Source organism: Nicotiana tabacum, chromosome 23 (genome assembly GCF_000715075.1).
Source record: "Nicotiana tabacum cultivar K326 chromosome 23, ASM71507v2, whole genome shotgun sequence".
In the NCBI taxonomy this organism is placed as follows: domain Eukaryota; kingdom Viridiplantae; phylum Streptophyta; class Magnoliopsida; order Solanales; family Solanaceae; genus Nicotiana; species Nicotiana tabacum.
In genome coordinates this window covers 97,699,652-97,723,762 of record NC_134102.1, presented here as the reverse complement: position 1 = coordinate 97,723,762, position 24,111 = coordinate 97,699,652, and the positions used below count along the sequence as shown (strand labels likewise).

The following is a 24,111-nucleotide window of genomic DNA, read 5'->3' as shown; positions in this document are numbered from 1 at the left end:
TATTACCACCGTCATGCCCTTTTTTTGGGCACAACATGTACAGGGCTGATTCATTGACTGTCAGAGATGGAAATTATTATGTCTGCATCCAACAATTTGAGTATCTATTTTTGAACCACCTCCTCAAGAGTTTTGTTCAATTTGCGCTGGGGCTGCACCACTGGTTTACTCCCTTCTTTTAACAGGATCTTGTGCATGCATATTACGGGGGTTGATCCCCTGAATATTGGCTATACTCCAGCCGATTGCCTTTCTATGCTTCTGTAGTAACTCCACAAGCATGTCTTCCTGTTCACCTGTCAAATCAGCAGCAACAATCACGGGAAAATTATTAGTCTCCAAAAAAGCATATTTCAAATGTGTCGGGAGTACTTTCAATTCCAGCTTCGGCTTGCTCTTTTCTTTCTCGAATTCTTCTTTATCTACCACCTAGTTCTCATTTTCCAGCGGCTCAACTTCCTTCTTGATCTCAGGATCTTCATCCTCTGTTGTGCTTGATTGACTAATGCATCTCTCCAGTGAGTCACCTACCAGCTTATCCAGTTTGTGTTGTTCAGCTACTTCTCTCACCACATCTAGCTTGAGACAAGCATAGGCAGATGCCTCGTCACATGGGTATTTCATCATTCTCTTTATTTGAAACACCACATTTTCGTTTCCCACTCGTAGCATGAGTTGCCCCTCATTTATATCAAGAATAGCCCAGCCAGTGCAAAGGAATGGTCTCCCCAGGATTAGAGGTACCTCCTTATTCTCTTCCATATCTACCACGATGAAGTCTACTGGGAATACAAATTTGTCTACCCTTACCAGAATGTCCTCAATTATGTCCTCCGGTATGATCGTGGTCTGATCACCCTGTTGCAAGGATACTGGCACAGATTTGATCACTACTAGCTCTCTTTCTAATTTCTTGAACACCGATAATGGCATCAAGTTAATGGATGCACCTGAATCGCACAAGGCTTTGTCAAAATTTTCGCTACCCAATGAGTAAGGTATAGTGAAACTGTCAGGATCCCCACACTTCTTGGAAATTTTGTTCTGTAGAATGGCACTGCAGTGGGCATTAAGTTTGTCTATTCTCATTTCCTTGATCTTCCTTTTTCTTGAGAGGATTTCCTTCAAGAACTTTGCATAGGCTGACATCTGTGTGAGCACCTCCGTGAACGGGATGTTAACAATGACATGTGCTTTCTTTCCTCAACTGCGTTGTTCACCTTCTGCTTATCAACATCCTTGCTGCTTACATTCTCCTTGGGTAAAGACTCACCGATTTTCTATTCTTCAGCTATCTTGGTTGAGTTGATATCTTTCTCATCCCTTGGTTTTGCCTTTGGCTATGCTATTGTTTTCCCACTCCTGAGAGACACAACTTTGATTATCTCTTTTGGATTCTTTTCAGTGTCTGCCGGCAAAGTCCCCGGTGCCCTTTTTGACAACAATGTTGCAAGCTACCCCATTTGTCTTTCTAGATTCCGGATGGCTGTGCCTTGCTCCCTAATAGTGGTCTCTTGAGTCTCAAGTTTCTCGTCAGATTTATTTATAAATGCCTTCATTAGATCTTTTAAACTTGAGTTGTTGGGCTGTGGAGGTTGATATGGTTGCCTTTGTTGAGTTTGGAAATCAGGAGGTCCTTTCACTAGTGCTCTGGGATTTTGCTGTTGCCAGGAGTTCAAACTACCAGTTGAAGAACTCCATGAGAACCCTGGATATCTTTGTCCCATAGAATTGAAATTATCACATCCTTGGTAGTTGCCTCTGTTGAAGTTCCCCACAACGTTGACTTCCTCGGTTGTAGCTTGACACTAATGTGTCGGGTGTCCTAATCCATAGATGTCACATCCCACCTGTGATTGATTTTTCACCTGAGCTAGCATCAGTAGCTTGATGTCCTTAGCCATAGCTGCAATTTGAGCCTGCATTACTACCGACGATTCAACTTGGTGCACCCCTGCTAATCTTCTTCGGTCCCCTTGATCAGTGGACCATTGTTCTGTGTCTTCAGATAGTTTATTTAGAAGAGTGACAATCTCTTCAGGAGTTTTCTTCATCAGAGGACCTGCAACTGCACTACTCAGGAATCTCCATGATGACAGGTTTAAACCGTCCCAGAAGTCCCGGAGTTGCATCCATTGCTCCATTCCGTTATGAGGGCACCTTCACAATAGCTCCTTGAATCTTTCCCATGCCTCGAACACTGTCTCCTCATCACCTTGGCTGAAATTATGAATCTCTTTCCTCATTTGTCTAGTCTTAGCGGTAGAGAAATATTTTTCTAAGAACTTGGTAGTCATCTCCTCCCACGTACGGATTGACCCTGTGGGAAGACTTCTCAACCACTGCTTTGTATCATCCTTAAGAGAGAACGGGAGTGCTCTGAGGTAGATGGCATCATGCGATAATCCATTGTAACGGAATGTATTCATAATTTTGTCGAAGTCCATCAGATAGTTGTTGGGATCTTCATTGGGTTTCCCTCTGAATATGCAATTATTCTGAATGGTCTGGATGACTCCCTGTTTGAGTTCAAAATTATTGGCATCAATGGGTGGGGGTCTCACACTAGACTGTTGTTGGTTGTACACCGGTTTGGCATAATCTCCTAACAACCTCCTAGGTCTAGGAGCTGCATTTTCAAATTCATCTTCTATCACATTTCGATTGGGATTGAACCTTCGCTCCCCGTTGACCATCTCATCCGCAATTCTGGCTACTTTAGCAGCTAACCGTGCTTCCCGTTACTGAGCCGCCTCTCTCGTAACTAGGTCCACTACCTCTTCGTTGTTTACCATATTATTTTGAGTTGAAGGCTGACCCAACAACAATCCACTCGATCCTTTCTCTCTTCTCAACTGCCTCAGGTGCTTGTCTAACTCTGGGTCGTATGGCACCAAGTCCTTTGAAGAGGATCGAGTCATACACTGCTAAACTTAACCCGTGGCCTGCACACAGATGAGAAGAACGTAAGAAAGGAAAATAAAATAAAGTTGTTCTTGAATTAGCACTGAAAATTAATTTAAACACTATTAATCGCCAATCCCCGGTAACGACGCCAAAATTTGACGAGCGCAAAACCGGTGTATAAAACTTAGGCTCGCTAGTCAAAGATAGTATAATATTAAATCGTCTCCACATGGATTGGTTTAAATAATGTTCTAATAAATCTTCACTTCAACACTATCCAAGATAATAAACCTTTCATTGATGTTGTTATCGACTACAAATAAAACTAAGATTATCTATTGTAATAAACAAATGGCACTTTAATGACTAAGAAGCAACGATTGAATATCAGGGTGAGAAGTAAGGGTTGTGACAAGATATGTGATCAACTATTATTCCGGATAACTCTAGGTTAAGTTCATTCTTAACTTCTATTGACTCATTCGATTTCAATAGATGATTAGGCTACCTTAAGGATTCAAACTCTTCTTCTGAATGAATGAGAGTTCCCTTAATCAACCTAGCAACAGGTCCTATGAGCATATGCACAAGTGCAGTGAATGAATGATCTTTCGAAGAACACCTCAAGATTATTCTTTTAAACTAGGTTAATTGATAACTCTCTAAGCTCTTTTGATTATATAGAAGAGGCGTAAAATCAACCTAAACGATATGGCACAATGCAAATTACAGCAATACTTCTCTTTTGATTAAAGTAAAACCACAATAAGTCTTGCAATTCAATTAACAACTCATTCAATAAATTCGGGCAATTAAGAGAGAGTAAAACCCAAAACAATAGTCAAATCACAACATCCGTCAATAACCCTAAGCAAGATTACTCTATAATGGAAAAAGTATTCATCATAAGAATATTATAAAAACAAGAAGACATTACAATTCCCAAATTCAAACAAACTTTCGTATTGAATGAATTGGATCAAGTATTTTACGTTTTCGTTGTTTCCTTCCTTCTTCTCTCCCAAAAGTTGCTCTCAAAATCCAAGATACACTTTTTTTAGACGAGTTGGGCTTCATATAGGCCGAGAGGAGTCGCCTCCGAAATTATAAAAATAGGCTTGGAAAATTTTCCGAACCGGACATGCGCGGCCGCGCACCTAGGCAGGTGATCATGCATATGGCTGCACGCTTTGGACAGTGTTCTAATCTACTTGAGCGCCCAGCGCGCGCTCGCGCACCTGGGTGGCTTCCTGCTCCATTCTTCGCTTCTCTTCGTTAAGTGCATTATTATCCGTTGATCCTCGATTAAGATCCCAACTTAATCCATGGGTTTTTACTTAGACTTCAAAACTCCAGAATAGCTCGAATTAGCTGCACAACCTCATCGTAACTCGGAATCGCTCCGACAAAGCATAAAACATACACTCGGTGCAAAATAATACCATTTAAATCTCAAACACTAGTAAAGTGCAGCGAATTAGAGTGCAATTAATGGCCAAAATACGTAATTATAGCCTTCCATCAGTTTGATTCTGGGTAAACATATAAACTGTGCCTATTCTTTACTCAAAATATAAAAGAGGAGGAGTTTCCGGTGGCAGTACTCCAACAAGAAGACGTTAGAGAAAGAGGGCGGGGGACATCTGTAAAAACAGTTGAAATTTATTTACTCAAAATTTTTATTATTATCTAAGCTCAAATGCGACGCGTCACAATTTTATTGGTCACTTTGCCATGTCATTTGTGTGTGACTTTCACACGTCTTCTTTTTTCATCAGATGTTAGTGAATGGCCTAATAAGCACAGTAGAGCCTTTGTTCAGGTGTTCAATAGGAACAACCTTTAGTTCGAGTGTTTAAATGAAAAATTTGGATAAGTTAAGAGATTGCGTATGTATTCAGCCATTCTAAAAATATATACATAAAATATATAGTTTGGCAGAGAAATTATAGGTTCATGTGCCCCATATATTGGGCTACAATTCCGCCCTTGACCACAACATCCTAGTGCAAAGACCTGAAGATAGTCAGTGTGATTTCTTCATTATAAAAGAGACAAAAGTAGGACCTGCTCAAGAGGGTACCAGGTATGCCTGTTAATCGAGTCGGCCAGCCTAATTACAGCCTGGTTCGACCCCGGTCAGCCCGGTACGCTAGGGGGTGGGATGGGTTGGGTGAGAGTTGGGGGAGAGCCGGTCTTGAACGAATATTTTTTGGCTACCGGTGCGCCAGAACTCGGTTAGCCCGGTCCAACCCGGTTTATGTTGTAATTATTTTTTAAACTTCTGACTGTTGTCAACGGTCAAAATAAAAAATGACCGTTGGGCAACGGTCATTTTTTGCACTTTTAGCCATTTCGGCCTATCCCTTACTAAAATAGCCCCTCCATCCCCTCGATAAATTATATTCTTAGCCTTTTAATAACTATAAATAGCCCCCCCTCTTCTTCATTTATTTCACAACTTGCTCTCTTCTTCTACTCTAATTCTCTCTCAATTCCCTTTTGATTATTGAATTGTTTATTGCTCTCAAGTTCTCAATTAATTAATATTTCAAGTTTTATCAATTATTTACGGTAGCCACTATAAATTACAATTATCAAGTGAAGTGTGGTTACCATTTTTGTTAGGTTCAAGTTAAATCATGTCCCGTGCTTCTAGAGTGCGTTCACATATTTGGGAACACTTTGAGGTGGTAGAAGAAAATGAAGAAGTTCGCAAAGTAGAGTGCAAGAACTGTGGTCGAGTCTTTAATGTTCATCGAAAGTGGGAGGGCACGGTTTAAGGAGGCATATCAGGGGTTGTCTTGTGCGTCCTCCAGGAATTCGTATTTAAGTTGATTTGAGACAATTTGGGTTATTTTGAATTTCTTAGACTTATTTAAGTTTAATGTGTTAGTTTATAAGACAAGTTAATTTGAAGTATTATTATGCAATGAAAATATGAAATGAAAGCCTTTGAAGTTTGATCCTTATGTATTGGTCTTATTAAATAATTTTATGTAGCCACTTAATTTCAATTTTCAAATTTTAAAATTCAAATTTTAAATTTAAAACTTTAAACTTTAAAGTTTAAAAGTTTAATTTTATGTCTTAAAATACTTATTTTATTATTTAAAAGTTAGCAAACACTTAAGTAACAATTACATTGAACAAGGAAACATAATACACTAAAAAAAATTAACCCGGCCCAATAAGCCCGAATCCGGACGGGCCCACCAAAGCCCGGAATTTCCCATCCCACTACCAGCCCGGAATTCCAGCGTACTAACCAGCCCGCCCCACTAACCAGCTCGCCCCACTAACCAGACAGGCTGTTGTTTTTCATGTCCAGCTCGATCCAGCCCGTTCCGTTAACACGCATGGTACCAGACTACCATGTTTAAATACTAAAGTTGTCCTTTTGAATCAGCTTATTTTGCGTAAAAAAGTTATTTACGCAATTGCAATGCTACACTAGATAAGTGGCAATGCATTATGCAGGTGCTAAAGAGCTTCACAGAAATGCAAACTGGCTGAAAAAGTCGTTCACTCCCTATTCTTTAAGAGGTTGCTTGCAACTGTAGCATTAGATAGGCAATTAATGCAGGTCAAACAGAGTCAGTCCTAAGGTAAAGATCATTGGATGAAAAAATGGATTGAGCTGGCTAATCACTTGATGATCCGGTAGAGAACGGTAACAGAGTCGCTCCCACAAACGAATGAATGGAACTCATGTTCTATCCTAAACTATAGATATGAAAGAAAAAAGAAAGATACATATTCCTATGGTAGGAATAGTACGATTTTTTTTATTCCTAGCCGCGTTCCAACAGTGAGTCAAAACTGTTGAAAAACAATTGTTTGTGTTTGATCATATATACCATTTGCCCGCAAAATAATATTTCAGAATTTGTAAATTCTAAATTTCAACATAAAACTTACTTGAGAAATATTTCAAGTAAAATACACTAGTTTCGCTCTCAACTTTTTACTAATGTTTTTCCAGTAAAATTCGTGTTCAAATACAATTTCTTTTCCAACTTCATCTTTTATTTTTCTTTTTTTTTGGCAAATATCTTAATTTTCTCAACCTCTACAAAAACTCTGTTTTTACTCTTATGGTTTGCCCCTTCAGTATTGTTAAGAATGCTATTGGACTTGCAATTACATACAAGCCTGCACCGGAGAAACTATCCGTGGCATCATGATGTGACCTCCAAAGACATTTGCACTTTTTTGCTGATGTGAATTTTACCTCATATTCTGTACCCCTCGGATTCTTTTTTTAAGTTTTGAAAAACAATTTAATTTTTCTTAACTCTAAATTGGTAAAATTTACCAACGGACAACTTGAGAAGAAAAGAGTACGATTTAATTAGCTTAATTAGTTTCCAAAATTCAAAGTGACAAAACTTAGAAGCAGCTGTTACACTAAAATTCTTACTCTAAATTGGAAGTGTACGGAGAAATTTTTGCTATTGCTTTCTTTTGGGGTAAGTACTATTGTAGCAAAATTCAACATCTAATGTTCCATTTTTCACCCTAAAGTTTTTTACTCTCCAATAAAATCGATAAAAATGGAAGACAAGTAAGAGAACTCAAATAATTGAAGTAAATCAATGAAATAAAGGAGTGAAATATATTCAATACATAGAGCCGACCAAAATATCACAATGAAATCATATCTCATAAAGCTACGATATCTAGAATCCATAAACACAGTAGAAAATCCATAACCTATACACAAAACGAAGCACTTCCTAATATATCATATATACGCTGCACAACACCACAAAACTCACGAAGCAAACTGAAATGCAAACAATGAACCGCAGCAGAACTTCAGATCCTGAGAGCAGATCCAAAGAGGAAAGCGACAACGGTGACAGCACAACCGGCGGCGAATGACGGAGAGATAGATCCGACAGATGAAGCTGGCGCCGGTGCAGGTGCGTCTGCGGCAACCGTAGCTCCGATGAGAGAGCAAACTATGACGATCACAGCGAACATTGCGAGAGCTGAGGAAGTTGACTTTGAAACCGCCATTTATGCTTGAAATGAGAGGTGAAAGTGAGAAAATTTAGAGATCTGAAAAGAATGTGAAAATGGCGGAACGAAGCAACAACGGAGTGATGGGTAATAGTAGTGCTTCATATATAGCAGTGAGTGAGAATTTGGGCAGGTCGACAGCTTATACGGGTAGCTGCCCAGGATTAACAGGCTGGTGAGTAGTTGAATGACAACTGGTTAACTGGGGTCCACTGACAGTTACGATATTTTCTTCCAAGGGAAGTTTTGTGGTCGCCACGATAACGTTTTTAGTGGGAATCCGATGCGATTTCTAAAGTTGAATCATAAATTTGTAAAAGAATTTTTGACTTCACGCGCACTTCAAGGTGTCGGATCGCGTGTCTTAGATTAGTTGACATCACAGTTCCATGGATTAATTTGAAAAATATTTTGAATAACAATTAATGTTTGGTCAAATTTTTAAAAAATATTTTTAAATATATTTTTTTTAAAAATATTTTTTAGAGAAATACATTTGGAAAGAATCTATATTTTCTGTTTCTCCAAAATTGCTTATGTTTTTATTCAAAAATACTTTTTTATCCTAAAAAGTTGACAAATATTTTAATTTTGAAAAAAAATACTTTTGCCCGGGAGAAACTTGACAAAACAAGCTGCTATTCCTCTACTTACTTCACCGTACTTTTTTTCTGTGTTTTTAAAATCATATTCTATTCTTATTTAATGCTTAAATATATTTTTAAAATCACATACTCACTCAATTTCAAATTAGATGATGTCTTTTTTTTTTTTAGTTTGTTCCAAAATAAATGATACATTTCTAAATTTAAAAATAATTCAACTTTAAACTCTTCATTTTGCCCCTGATGAGAAACTTTTATAACCACAAAAATATCATAGTCCCGTAAAGTTTTTATCCCTTAAACTTTTAAGACCATAAGTTTCAAAAAAAAGTCTTAATTTTCGTATCGAATTAAACTATCTCATCTAAATTGAAACGGAGAGAATATATAAATTATTTAAGGTAATAAATCTTTAAAAAAATTAGATTACATGTTCAATTAAACATAAACTAGGGAGTATTTGAAATTTGAAAGAAGGTGACGAAGCCCCTTTTACCTGCACGTGAAAGGCAAGCGTTAGGTAGGGAAAGTGGGAATGAGTAGGAAATACTTAGAGGAAAGCAACAATGATTCAACGCACAGTGTGCCAATGAGGCGATTATTCGATTGCCCATACATACATGCTTTTTTGGTGAGTTGAATTACAGGTTGATTGGGACCCACTAACTCATATGGCCAATTCATTGCTATTGTGTGAAAAATTGAACAATAACATCCCAATATAATTTTACTAGTGTAGTATAAAAAGGGTAATGTATACGTAAACCTTACCCCTATATTAGAGTAGAAAGACTATTTTCCATAAACCTTCGACTTGCTTACTCCAAAAACTCTCACATTTCTCTTGGGTAACTCGAACTCATAGACTCTTGGTTGAAAGTGATAACCCACTCTTATCTGAAACAGCCAATAACGTAGAGACATATTCAATGTCGGGGAAGAGCAAGCGTCAACTTCATCGGTCAAGGAACAACATGTGGTGGTTGCTTCTTTTGTCCCCATTCTCTCCCCCACCCCATATCTATAAATTACAATTACTACAATGCAACAAAAGTATCACATGTTCACTTCGAGAAGCTTCCTAGATGGTGTACCTGTCATCTATTTTGCTGCCAAAACTTACTGCCTTAAGGCTCTAAGTATAAATTAAACAAAAAGTTCGAGCAAATTAGTTTGGAGGGGTGAGGCACACAAGAAAAATACTCCTTTCATTCTAAAAGATTGACAATCATTTATAGTTCGTCGTTTATAAAATAACATTTAATTTCAATTTTAAAACAATTCAATTAGAGTTTTTGTTTTTTATATTCTTAATGACAATCCTTCGTGGACACAAAATTTACATATTTAAGATCTCAAATTTTAAAAATCTTATAATCACATAAATGTTACGACATATTTAAAACTATAAATTTAAAAAAGAAATTTTTTAAAACTTTATAATCGGTCAAACTATGTCATACAAATTGACATGAAGAAACTAATTAATTGTACACAATATATATCAAATCAATAAGATGTAGCTTACTTTATCCTGTTTAAATGTTGTCTTTTGAGTACAACAACAATAAAACTCCCACTATAATTTTACAAGTGGGGTCTAAGGAGGGTACGGTATATGCAAACATTATTCCAAACTTAAGAAGGTAAAAAGATTATTTTTGATAGACTCTTCGCTCAAAGAAATATTAAAAAATCAGTAGCACCATAACACAACAAGAAAATCGAATCTAAAAAAATAACAAGTAATAATAGAAATCTAAGAAAAATAACAAAGTACATGACTAACACTAATATTATTAATGTGGATAAAAAATAATATACGGCTATCTACTAACCCTCCACCCTAACACTCGACCTCCACACCATTTTATAAAGCGTCATATCCTCGGGAAGCTGAAGCAGCACCATATCATATTTAATCACCTCTCTCCAATACTTCTTTAGCCTATCTCTACCTTTCCTCAAATAATACCAAGGCCAACCTCTCACACCTCTTTACTGAGGCATCTGTGTCTCTCCTCTTCACATGTTCGAACCATCTAAGTCTCGCTTTCCGCATCTTATCCTCCACAGGGCTACTCTCACCTTGTACCGAATATATTCATTTCTAATCTTATCTAACCATGTATGCCTGCACATCCATCTCAATATTTTTATTTTTGCTACCTTCATCTTCTAAATATAAGAGTTTTTGACAAGCCAATACTCTGTCTCATACAACATAGTCGGTCTAACCACCGGTCAGTATAACTTATCTTAAAGTTTTAGTGGCACAGTATATCCTCATAAGTATCTCCATTTTCTTGGATTACTGATCCAAGGTACTTAAAAATCCTTTTTTGGGGATGACTTGTATATCAGTCCTCACATCTACATCCGCTAACTGAGTTATATCACTGTACTTGCACTCCAAGTATTTTGTCTTGGCCCTGCTCAACTTCGAGCCTTCAGATTTTATGGTCTATCTCTAAACCTCCAATCTCGTGTTACACCATCTCGCGTCTCGTCAGTTAGTACAATGTCATTTATAAATAACATGCACCATGACACCTCTCCTTGATTGTGACATGTCAATATATCTATTGCCAAGGCAAATAAAAATGGGCTAATAGCTGATCCCTTGTGCAACTCTATCACTATTAGAAAGTGTTCTGAGTCTCTTCCTACTGTCCTCACCCAGGTTTTAGCTCTATCATACATGTCCTTATTCACCATAGTGTAAGTCACACGAACCCCTTTAGCCTCCAAACATCTCCATAGGACCTCTTTTAGGACTTTGTCGTATGCTTTTTTTCTAGGTCAATGAACACTATATGCAAGTTTCGTTTTCTGTCACTATACAACTCCACCAATTTCCTTACCGGGTGAATGGTTTCCGTAGTTGAACGCCCCGGCATGAATTCGAACTGATTCTCAAAAATAAACACACTCCTCCCCATCCTCGCTTTCACTACCCTCTCACAAACTTTCATTGTATGTCTTAACAGCTTGATACCCCTTATAGTTGTTGCAATTTTGGATATCTCCCTTGTTCTTATACAACGGGACCATCATACTCCACCTCCATTCTTCGATCATCTTCTGCATGCTAAAAATGACATTAAACAACCCAGTATGAGGGACAGCAAACGTACAAAAAAAAACTACTTGACATACATACGCTAAATGGTAGGCCCATTACGAAGAATCGTGAAGGCAATCTCTAATCTTGCTCGGTTTGGGGCTATCACCTGAACAGGGCAGGATTGATCGATCTACATAAAAAAATTTGGCTTCCTTTCTGAGGAGCGCATTTAAAGAATAAAGAGAGCACGTACCATAGCCACTCCAAGCCTGCATGTCCGCGTTCTTCTTAAATTCTATCAGTATTTCGTCTGGCCTAACCGCCTTTCCCTGTTTATCTTACGTATAGCCCCCATGATATCTACAACCTTTATACGCGTACAATACCTAAAATTGTAACGACTCTCGAAGTGCTTCAAATTATCTAATACAATGTTCTTGTCCCCCTCTTCGTTGAAGAATTTATCGAAGTATGTATGTCTTCTTCGTCTAATATGTTTCTCTTTTATCAAAACTCTGTCTTTCTCGTCTTTGATGCATTTTATTTGATCCAGGTCACGGGCCATCCTTTCTCTTTCATGGGCTAGTCTGAACAACTTCTTGTCCCCGTCTTTATCCCCATGTTCTTCATACAAACGTTCAAACGTTGCAGTCTTAGCCGTCGTAACAACTAACTTTACCTCTTTCTTAGCCTTCTTATACCACTCCATATTTGTCCTCTTCTCGTCTATGCTCTCTACCAGCTTCGAATACGTCATCTTTTTGGCTTTCACTTTTCCCTAGACCTCTCAATTCCACTGGCAGTCCCCTTTGTGACCACTCAAGTAACCCTTCGAGATTCCTAATATCTCTCTTGCAGCTTCTTTAATGCAATTCGATGTCGTGGTCCACATGCCACTAGCTTCCCACTACTCCGCTAGGCCCCATAGCCCATAGCTTCTCCCTCAACTCCTAAGTTTTGTCCTTAATCAAGGCTCCTCACTTAATTTTAGGTTGACTATATACAATATTTTTTTCTCTTTCTATTGATCTTTAAGTCCATTACCAAGAGCCTACGTTAGATTCTTACTCGGGATAACCTTGCAATCCGTGCATAGACCTCTATCAATTTCTAAAGATTAGATAATTAATTTGAGTCTTGGTCACCGTACTATGGAAGGTGACCAAATGGTCCTCCTTCTTTTGAAAACTCGAGTTAGCTATCACCAAATCAAAAGCTTTGGTAAAATCCAACAATGAAGTACCTCTATTGTTTCTAACTCAAAAATCGAAGCCACCGTGCACATTGTCATAACCACCATAAGTTATTTCGAGATGGCCAAAGATTTCTCCTATGAAAAGATTTTCGGTGAGCGGGAAACCATGCACAACCTCGTCCAAAACCTTCCAGAAGTGCCTTTTGACCTCTTGTCCAATCCCACTTGAGGTGTGTAAGTACTAATTATATTTAAAGTAAATCTTCCAACAACTAGCTTAATCATCATCAACTTATCGTTCACCTTTTTAACATCTACCATTAGCTCCCTGAGTTCCCTATCAACCAAAATACTTACTTCGTTTTTACCCCCCTCACGTCTCATGAGTACCATAGTTTAAACCCATTCACATCCTGTACCTTAGTTCCCACCCATCTAGTCTCCTCGATACAAATAAATGTTGTTTTTTGAGTAGGGCTAATAGATTTTGCGTACATATTAGTTGTAAGAAGTAGCTTCATAGAGAATCTATTTATCCGGTCTTCGTCTCCTTTTATGGTTTGTGATGACACCTCATATGCCTCTCTTCCTAGCTAAGTTCACTTTAGAGTAGCCGACTTCCTTAAAAGCAAGTTTTGAATAATTTCCTTCTCCTACCACATATCATGAGCCCGCCTATTTCGTAGCTATTATAATGTTCAAAATTGTTGTTAGATGTATTCCTTTAAATTGTTGCAGTGGTTTTTTTTTTGGGGGTGGGGGGGTGGGGGCGTGGGGGGGGGGGTGGGGGTATTATTCCTATTATTCTTCTTCTAGCAAGGTTAAGTTATGAAATAAATTTCAACCCTTCAAATACTCTATGGACAAATGGCATGAATCAAAGATCCCATTGAGTATTACTGGACAGTAGTGCATTTTAAGGGTATCTTTCACATTTAACGTTTTGTACATTCACCTTTCTTTACGTTTCGTCCCACCACCTAACCCAATTGGTAACCCGAGAAGGCCGGCTCTAACCTTATAAGAGGTAAGGCTTATGCCTTGCCCCAAAATTTGAGGGCCTATTTTTTTTTTTAAATAATAGGTTTATAGGTATTTTAAAAAATAATATTTAGTATTTTCAATACAAAAGTAAAATTTTTAATATACAATGATACAATGAGCCCTATATATATATATATATATATATATATATATATACATATACATATACTAATAATTTGACTTGCTTAAAAATGGGTAGATGAATAGTTTTTCAAACGTTTCAATTTTTTAGTAGTACTTTTTACTCCTTCATTAGATAACGTGTAAAATTTTTACTCTCCCTTTCTTAATTTGTTCAAGTCAATCTTTCTTTTTTTTTCAATCTATTCAAACCCCTACATATTTTTTATCGTTCTCTTTAATATTCTTACTCACATTCTTTCTCCAAGACTTTATTAGTTTAAGTGTTCAACAATACTTTTAAGCTTCCAGAAGTTCTATTCTATTGCTCTACAATATCTTATCTAAAATCAATAATATCTCAAGAAAGATTAAATGAGTTGGCTATAATATCAATTAAAAAAAATATTATTAGAAAAAATCGATTATAAAAAAGATTATTAACAACTTTATATTTCAAAAAGTTAGAAGAATAGATTTTAAATAAAAATATATCTTATAACTTCCTTTTAAAAAATTAGGCCTGATATTAAATTTTGGCTTTAAGCCGCATGTGCTTGAGCCGCCCCTATAACCCGAACGCAGAGTTATAGTATTTGCTTCTCTACATTCTACGTTCCAACTCTCTGAGTCTCTGTAACTTTCGTATGTGTGTTCATGTGTGTGAGAGATTTTCTTTTTGTATCCCAATTATTACAAGAACTTCTCCAGCTTCAATTTGTATTTTTTTTTCATCAGATTCAATTTGGTTTCATCTAGCTGTATCTATCACGGTTAATTATCAGGAAAAAAAAAATACTCATATGATGTCTACACCCACCACATTACTTTACTATTGTTAAATTATAATTAAGGTAAAACTACACATTTATCTATATTTATATTAAAAGCACGAAAACCCTTAGCGAAATGTTTTTTTATCCTTTAAAATTAATTTATTCATTGATATAATTATATTTTGTGTATTAAATGCTTCCTTATTTAAACTATGTAAGAATCCTAATATTTAGGACTTAATAATTAAACTTTTACCTTATATGAATCATTAAAAAGAAAGAAAAAAGTCAACAACATACGTTTACTGTGTTTTTCTCCCCTACCTTTCATTAACAAGAGATACACTATCTATTACATTAATTCAACGTTACCAATAAAATACTACTATCAATGAATAAATGCTTACCTTTTAGAACTTAAAACTAACGACTATTTATCTCATCTAAACCTTGATATTTATAAATAAAAACAAAATTTGTAGACCCTTAAATATGTGTTAATTACTATAAAAATATTTCATTGAATATTTATTTAATTATTATCCTAATATTTAGGAGTTTAAAATTTAATTAAAATTTTAAAAAAATCTTTTTTGAACTCTGCAGAAAATCCTATTATTTAGAGTTTGCATTATGTAAATCTTACACTTAAATTATATATAAATGATAAACAAAATACATAAAGAAAAGAATAAAAAGTTTAAAGAGAGGGCATACGGGTTCTTAGATAATAGCGGTCTCATTTTAATAACTTTCTTACGTTTTCATTTATACGCAATTCTTTTTACATTAAAATATTTTAAAATACACATGACTATTTACTAAAAATAATATTTTATATTATATTATTAACTTTCAAAATTTATAAACGAAGTATAATTAATTGGAATGTTGAGCAAATCATTAACAAACACATATTTTATCAATTATTCCAACAAGATAATTTAAGGTATAGAAGACAAAATGGATTCAAAATTAGTTGATATTAAATATATTATTTTCTTTTTTCATCAATTCCAACAAATAGCCCTCTGTAATTTTTTATACATTAGTAATTTGTTATAAAATATTCCCTCAACATTAGTCATTTACAGACTTTATATTGTCACTTAGTTATCCTTTTTTCTAAAAATTATATGACCAACCACTTTATTCTGAATTTTTAAAAGAACGATACATTTTTTTAATGTGTTAATTAGATGACTCTGAAAATTCATGACAAAAATATATAATAAATATTTGATCATTTGTTACGGAAGAAAATGTGACACCATAGTACTCTATTTATCTCTTGTGCGAATGCGGGTTGAATTTGGGATAACATCATGAGCACTTTTATGAAGTAGGCTGAGTTAGTTTAATAATACAAGAATCCATCATTTTCAGGACTTAATTTTTTCTTTATATTTTTGTAACTCAAGTATATTCTTTGATAATATTTATGTAGTTTCAAAAGTTTAAATTCATAGTGAGGATACACGCATAACGCGCGTACCCTAAAACTAGTCAGTTAAACATGGCTAAGTAACAAAAACCTCTGATGCCTGTACATGTCTAGTATAGCTTCAAGGTTGGAAATGGCCAAAAAACAGTATCAGACTATTAGTAAAGCAGTCCAACAACAACATCAACACGCGGGCAAAAACAAAAAAAAAATGCAATGATCCAAGAAATTCTGAAGAGCCGTGTTTTAACTGTATAACCTATCTAATACAACAAAATTAGATTTCTACAAAATCTAGAAACCTAAGTATTTTGGGGCTAGCAGAAATAGAGGTTCCAAAGCACTTGGTGCAAACTTCCTTGCAAAAAGAAAGCACATTGATGTATTTCGCTCGTTATAAGTACAGTTACGCCCTGCCAACATTCTCTTCATAAACTCTTCGGTGATATCTGATTTTCCAAATGTAGCAGGGTGAGCCCCGCCCCTCGACCAATCAACCCATGTTATACTTCTGTTTGCCAAGAGATTTGATGCTTGAATAGTCAGCATAGTCGGGAAGTAGTGCTCGTCTACATAACATGCTGGCTTGCAAAACTCCGCAAACTTGGGGTAGAATTTTGTGTCTTCAACTATGTAAAGAGCAAGCTTCCTATTGATTTCAAACCACTGTGATCCTTTGCGCCAGTCAGTAATGTTAACCTCGGGCAACATATTCTCATCATATCGACCTCTTCCATATGGTCCAGGATCATCAAATGCACCAATAAAGCTATGCTTTGACTGACTTATGTACTTGTAGATGACATTGAAATTGTACAGAGGAATGCACGACTCGGAAAGCAGAACAAACCATTCATTGGAGATGTCAAGCAATGCATTCGCAATGAGTCTTCTCTCCGCATCACACATACTCATCTTTCCCCATTCTGTCACCTTTGAAGAACAAAGTTACAAGATCATCAGCAACTTACAACCCAATTCCATATAAACACGTTTCACAAAGCAGTATCTAGTGAAGTAAGGACACAAAACCATACCAAAGAGACAGCCATAGAGAACATGAGATAACTACAAGCATAAAAAAGTCACGAGCAACTAGCAGCAGAACAACAACATACCCAGTATATTCCCACATGTGGGGTCTGGGGAGAATAGTGTGTACGCAGACCTTAGCCCTACCTAGTGAAGGTAGAGAGGCTGTTTCCAATAGACCCTCGGCTCAGAAGAGCAGCTAGCAGCAGAAGAAGATGAAAAAGAACACCAAAAATGTGAAGGAAAAAAGGAGGTTTTGCACTATCCTGTGAAACTTTTCATCAATGTTTTTGCAGCAAGCTACATCAACAAACTGCTACTTGGACGCACTATCATTCATTGGCAGCTAATTTAAGGAAGAACAGCATTTGAGAGAATGATAGTAGCGTCCAGGACTGCTGCAGAGGATTGATATTACAAAACAAAGTCCTGTTTGTTTGAGTACTAAGTTGCTTCTCTTATCAGTAAGTAAGCTGAGTGCTATATTGTTCTTGTTACGGAATAACTTACATTATTTGTTTTGACTGATTGGAATTAAAAATGCAAATCCTATGACATTATATATAACATTCATGCATAAGAACTAACAGCCATGCTTAATCCTCTGCCGCTTGCATACCTTTACAATATGATTAGTTGTTAGCCTTTTCATACATTTTGAAATTTCACTTTAAAGCTCCCCCCCCCTCCCTTTCATCACCGCCCTCACTTTCCTACTACCTATGGGAAAGAGAAGATCAGCTCAGATCACAGGAGAGGAATGAGGGAAACAGAACATATAAACTAAAACCGAAAAGTGTTAGCACAAGGATACTGATATGTTGCAAAAGATGCAGCTCAAACTATTCGGTGGCATATCTTGGATGAGATGACTGACATATGTGAGAAATATATGCCCCTAGCAACGCAAAAATTTTTCAGGCAGCAATATCCTTGACATCAGTTTTCACCTTCACAATCTTCCCCTTGGCAGAGCTATTTAAAATGAACTTCAGAAGCTCACAGCACTATAGGTTTGCCTGAGCTTTAACTTAATATCAGAGCACAGCCAACAGCACATAACTGAAAACTCGAGCAGACCGTCCTAAACTTAAATCAAGATTCTTCAACTAGGTTTTCAGCATTAACTTAAGAGGGCAAGCCCTTGGTTCAAGCATCCAGAAGCTAAGTCACCCACTTCTAGCTCAACTACCGAGTGGCGTGCCCGAATAGATAATTATACTCCAGGTCCGCATACGTACTCCGGAGAAATTATTCACAGGGAACAACTGGAAGATGACGTAAACCCACCACATTACTCCATTACTTTTAAATTCGGTTGCCCACAGATTCAGATGTATGGTGAGACACAAGAACACCAACGGAGAACAGAGGTACCTTGACTCAAAAATATCCACACAGTTTCTATGAATACTCTGCATCCATTTGGCAAGGAGATGGAAACTCATAGGGAAACTGTGACCAGCGAAAGGAGATGCTGCATGACTTGTTGAAAGAAACTGTCTAATAAGAACCACTGTACAGACCTTGCTAGTTCATACTCGTTTTAGAAGAGAAATCATAAATCATATAATGTTAACCTGAAAAGTTTAACTAGGTCAATAGGTTTTTATTCATAACCGAAGACCCCGAGGTAACTAGTTTAAACCACATATTTAAATTGTTGATATCAAACAAGCACTTCTACATTAATTGCTTTCCCACTTAATCCACCCTAATGGCGCACATTTAAGATCAAGTCATCATCTTTTTATCTGGCGATCAACTTCCACAATTAGATCTGCTAACCGAACTGGATAACTGATGCTTGTAGAGATAATATGCATATATGTTCAAAGCTCTCCTTGAAGAAGCTAGCAACAATGCATTCAAAAATCCAATCTTCAGATGGTTTGCAAAGAGGAAAACACAAGGACAAAAACCAATATTCATTAACCATGTCATTAATATTATAGTACAATATTAGCCGGCCGATCAGGCTTTCCACCTTAGATACAAATATGCACTTCGACCAAAATGTCTGCAGTGTCCCTCATGATATACTGGCAGATTACCACATTCGCATAAGTCGTGGATATGCTTGCCCCAACTTCAAATTAGAACTTACATCCCTTACTACAAGCACAGCAATACAAACAGCCTAGCAGAATTGACCCTCCGCATTGGGTTACCAAGGGAGCAAACTGGGAAAGATCACTTTTGACTCCTGTGCTTAGAGGGGTTTAGAAGATGGGGTTTGCCATATCAAAGGAAAACATTATTTTCGATATATCCCACACTGGTAATGGCAAAATCCAGGTAACTGATCATAAAAAGCAGGAATTCTTTCATGGAAGCAGCCCAACTAAGACATCAATTAGGAATGATTTTATGGTCATGAAGAACATATGAGTTCCCTCAACACACAAAAAGGAAACCCGGATGCATAAAGTTCCTGACATTAAGGACACATGAGTTGGTCTAACAAGGGAAAATGCAATCTAGTACATATTTAGCCACATCTCTTCTTCAGGAACAAGTTACATGGACAGACATAATAAATGATCTGGCTACTATTTAACTGTAGAGACAAAAAGGAGACTACCACCTTTCATTGCACATGGTTTTCAACTTAAAGGACACAAAAACAAACACAAAACAAGAAAAACATCAAGGTATATATTGACACAGAAGACGTGTGCAAAATGAAGGCAAAATCAGCAATAACATACCTGACTGGGAATTTGCCTCTTGTAGAACACCGATGAGGACGGGAAATCAGCCTCAAAAGAGGGCAATGAATGAATATAAATTGAATAACGTCCTTGATTCCCCTTAAAAAACCTCTCCCAAATAGGCGCCATCGGCAATGGCCCTTTAGTCAAGAACATGAATGCAATCTTGGGAACCCTCTTAAATGGATACTTCTTTATTCGCGGCACCATAGAAGCCCTCCATAACAACTCTTTATCAGACATAGTATGCATCAAATTAGACAGAGGACTAATCCAACGCTCTAATTTACTCGATTCTTCCTCAATACATGGCTGTAAACTAGGCTTTACTGCAGGAACTATGCTATGAAATCCAAAGTACTTGATCATATAAATACTAGCCACAGAAAAGGTAAAACACAAAAACAAAAACAGCATCAGCAATTGTAGCAGCCTCTGTGGCAAAGCCCTAGTTTGGTTGTTAGTCCTACCTAGAACTACTAATGGATCTTTATTCTCCTCCATTTCAACAACTCTTGATTGCATCTAATTAACCATCAAAGATTCCCTTCTAGAGATTTTATCAAACCAAATCTAATCAACAATCTAACATCAAAATTTACAGGGAAAGATCATCAAAATGATATCTTTTTCCAAAACTCAGGATCTAAAACAGCAATTTAACAGCAAAATAGGAACCAAGTTTCAAACTTTTTACCATGTCAGCTGCTAAATCACCCTTTTCAAATCAAAGACCGGAACTTTTTTAAACAGTAGGGTTTAGCAGACCAGTAAATCTTGCAACACAAGTTTGTTTAAAGAAAAAAGACTAGAAGTTAAAGTATGTGGGGAGGCTATAAAAGGTATAGAGAAAAGAGTAACCGTCTAGAATTGAATGCAGAATCAGATTAATTTGGAAACTTCAGCTGAAGCAGAAATTAAGAGAATGAGGGATATTGTTGAAGGTGCGACCAATCTGCTTTTGACAATTAGGGAAGTATTATTGGTGGCTCTTCTGAATTTTTTAAGCCGAAAAGCTGGAAAATGATTATTTGGTCTAATCTTGACTAGTATTAGGAGTGAATTTTTAGGGACAAGAGAGTATGTACTGAAAAAAGGAAATGCTGAGTGAGCCAACCAAAAGAAAAAGGAAGAAAGAAATGCAGTTAGTGAGATGGGCAGATTTTCTTGGAGGAATGAGCACATAAATGAGGGTAAATGGTGAAATTGCAAAGGTGGTAGCAAAGATTGACGGAGATCTATAGAATCTGGTGAGAACGTGTTTGGGAATGTTGGCACATCACATGCGCAGAGAGATGCCCTCAAGTTGGTGAGTGGGTGGTGGGGTGTGTTATGAGGAGGAAGGGGCAAACACAAATAAAAAAGAGAAGAATACCAAATTTAACGTGGAAAATCATTCAAATCCAACTTAAAAATCATGGGATTATAAATATCCAAAAAGTTTCACTATAACAATAATATGGTTACAAAAGATCTTCAGATTGACTACGCAATAAGTGTCAAACACGGAGCAACAATAATAACAAGAACAACAACAAATCAATTGAAAAAAGTGAAGAAGTCATAGAGCTGTTATCCGAGGCTCGAAATCGGATATTACGGGCCTCCTAATCCGATCTCTACCGTTTGAATAAAAGATCAAGATATTACGAAAAATCAACCAAAATTTCAGTCCGATCCAACGGTTAACGAATCGGAGAACATAATCTAAAATTGGCTGGTCGGAACAAAATCTTCAATAAAACAAACACTTTTTCTTCTCTCTTCTCTCTTGATGAAAGCTCTCTAAAAAATCACTCTTATGTGCTAAAGTCTTTCAAAGACTTATACTAATGAGTATAGAACAATTCTTCAAGGTTGCTCTATTTATAGATAATGAGTGGTGCTTTCTTTTTAAGCCAAACCCAATTCTAAATAGGAATAAAATTGTAAGGCCCCGTAAAATTTCGCAAAGGAAATTACGGTTTCGTGGTGCCGAACTAGGCTTACCTGTTTGAGGATTGTAGAGCTCGCCGCGGCTTGGACTTTTTGGGTTGAATAATGCGTTGGGGAGTAAAAGAAAACTTTTAGCAGAAAAAGACATTTATGCGGCCGCAGAATCACTCTGCGGATCTCATAATGGTCGCAGAGTGAATCAGAAGCGGGGCAAGATTTGAGGAAGGTCTGCGGTAGAGATCGGATTAGGACCCCTATGTGATCGCAGACCAGTTATGCGGTGCAATATGCAACCGCAGAACAGGTCTGCAGGCCACATAATCACCGTAGACCCAACCAGACGACCCCAGTTTTGGAGCTTCAATTATGCGTCCGATATGCGGGCCGCATAATGATTCTGCAGTATGGTCTGCGATCGCAGACCCAATTTCGGCAAGTTTAAGTTTTGCAAAATTTTACCTGACCCCATTTTGATAAATAACATTTGGGGCTTATTTTGGGGCATTCATCTGATGATTTTAGAGAGAGGTAAGAATATTTTAGAGAGAGAAAGAGAAAATATAACATTCTAATCATCCATTCTTGTCCTAATCTTCAAGAATCAAGGAAGTCAACCACAAGATCTTCATCTAATAGGTAAGATTCAAATCCTAGTCTTCAATTTTGAGTTTGGGTATGAGATGTGTGATTGAGAGCATGATTCTTGAGTGTAAGAGTATTAATTATACATGCTTGTACTAATAAGGGTTGTGGGGATATTGTTGAGCTCAAATAAGTAAAGATTATGTTGTTGAATAAAGAAAATCTTGTAGAAAAATCTTGTAGCCAGATTTGCACACCTAGTATTTGATAAAATGCTCAAATGAGTTGAAACCATGAATATCTTCCTAATTTGTGTTCAATTTTGTTATGTCTCAAAATAGATTGGGATTGCTAGGATTTTTGGAACGTTGTAGTAATTTAAGAAAAGCTCAAATCGAGGTATGTTGGCAAACTCCTCTCTTATAATTGAATCTCACGGTACTCATGTAATTTATGTAAGTCCCGAGTTGTTCATTATAAAAGTAACTATTCCGAATAAGCTTGTATTGAAAGATATATGTTCAATATGTATCCCAAATACTTTTATCATGTTATGTTATCATTTGAGAATGTGTTCAAAGTATAGGCTGTGTATTAAGAATATTTCGACTTCAAGCCAAGTTCAAACGAAGGCTATTATGCCATATTTTGTGAAAAACTCTATGTGCCTAAGACTCTTAATTGCTCACATGTGTACTAAAAAACTTAAATTGAAATGCCTTATTATTGATGATGATGATGATATTTGAAAGTGAAAAAAGGTGAGCGTGAAATACTAAATACGACCGACAAACCAAGAGTAATTTTAAAATTTTGGCCACTAGTGTCAATGAAATGAAAAGATGCGAAAGAAGTATGAAACAAGATGATTGGTATAAAAGGATGATATCTCGAATGAGATGGCCTAGTCGATCGGGTCGTGATCGGACGACATGCCGCGCACATGGTGGTGATTGTACTGGAAATTATAATTGAAATTATTATTGTGGTTGATGTCTCGAATGAGATGGCTTAGCCGATCGGGTGATCGAACTCCGTGCTAAAAGTACACTGGTATGGGTATTGTGAACGGTGGAATATCGGTACTAAAAATCTCACAACTTAAGATATGGAAATTAATTTGAACACTGTCTTGATCCTAAATAGAGGTTTGATGTTGTTTGAGGCTTCCACTGATATTATGATTGTTCTTGCTTGTATTGTTAATCGTTCTATTGAGATGGTGTTTTGTCATTCATACTAGTATTATTCCATATGTACTAACATCACTTTTGCCGGGGGCGCTGCATCTTCAATAGATGCAGGTGGTTCCACAACATGAGACCTTAATTAGTGATAGCGGTACACCCTCTTCCAAGTTGACTTGGTGAGCCCCACTTTATTTCGGGGTCATGTATCTTTTATTCCTTGTGTATTGTGTTTGAGGTATAGTTGGGGTCTTGTTGCCGGCATTATCATGGTACTCTTCTGTATCTATTAGAGGCTCTGTAGACATAGTGTGGGTTGTATATTAGTGTTGGAGAAGTCAAACTAGTTATGTTGTGTTTGGATTACTTGTTCAACTTTAGACCATGAAAAAGCGTGTAATTTGAGACATTAAAATAAAGTAACTAATGGTAATGAATTGGTATTGTATACATGGTATCCTTATCATATAACTAA

At 36.7% G+C, this 24,111-nt stretch overlaps 2 protein-coding genes across 2 annotated transcripts; both read right to left on the bottom strand.

Annotated features, from left to right (window-relative positions):
• Nucleotides 1-429: 429 nt before the first annotated feature.
• LOC107825755 (uncharacterized) lies at nucleotides 430-1,149 on the bottom strand. Its single transcript, XM_016652667.1, has one exon. The coding sequence runs from the start codon at nucleotides 1,147-1,149 to the stop codon at nucleotides 430-432; it is 720 nt and encodes a 239-aa protein (XP_016508153.1).
• Nucleotides 1,150-16,403: 15,254 nt separating this feature from the next.
• LOC107825756 (glycosyltransferase BC10-like) lies at nucleotides 16,404-21,234 on the bottom strand. Its single transcript, XM_016652668.2, has 2 exons — nucleotides 19,930-21,234; nucleotides 16,404-17,119 (listed from the first exon to the last, which is right to left on the bottom strand). The coding sequence occupies exons 1-2, from the start codon at nucleotides 20,455-20,457 to the stop codon at nucleotides 16,481-16,483; spliced, it is 1,167 nt and encodes a 388-aa protein (XP_016508154.1). The 5' UTR covers nucleotides 20,458-21,234; the 3' UTR covers nucleotides 16,404-16,480.
• Between the last annotated feature and the right edge of the window lie 2,877 nt (nucleotides 21,235-24,111).

Coding starts and splice junctions, on each gene's coding strand:
- LOC107825756 (XM_016652668.2), bottom strand. CDS start 20,457: ATGCAATCAAGAGTTGTTGAAATGGAGGAGAATAAAGATCCATTAGTA. Junction 17,120..19,929: donor AGAGGCAAATTCCCAGTCAG/GTATGTTATTGC, acceptor TGTTCTTCAAAG/GTGACAGAATGGGGAAAGAT.
- LOC107825755 (XM_016652667.1), bottom strand. CDS start 1,149: ATGTCAGCCTATGCAAAGTTCTTGAAGGAAATCCTCTCAAGAAAAAGG.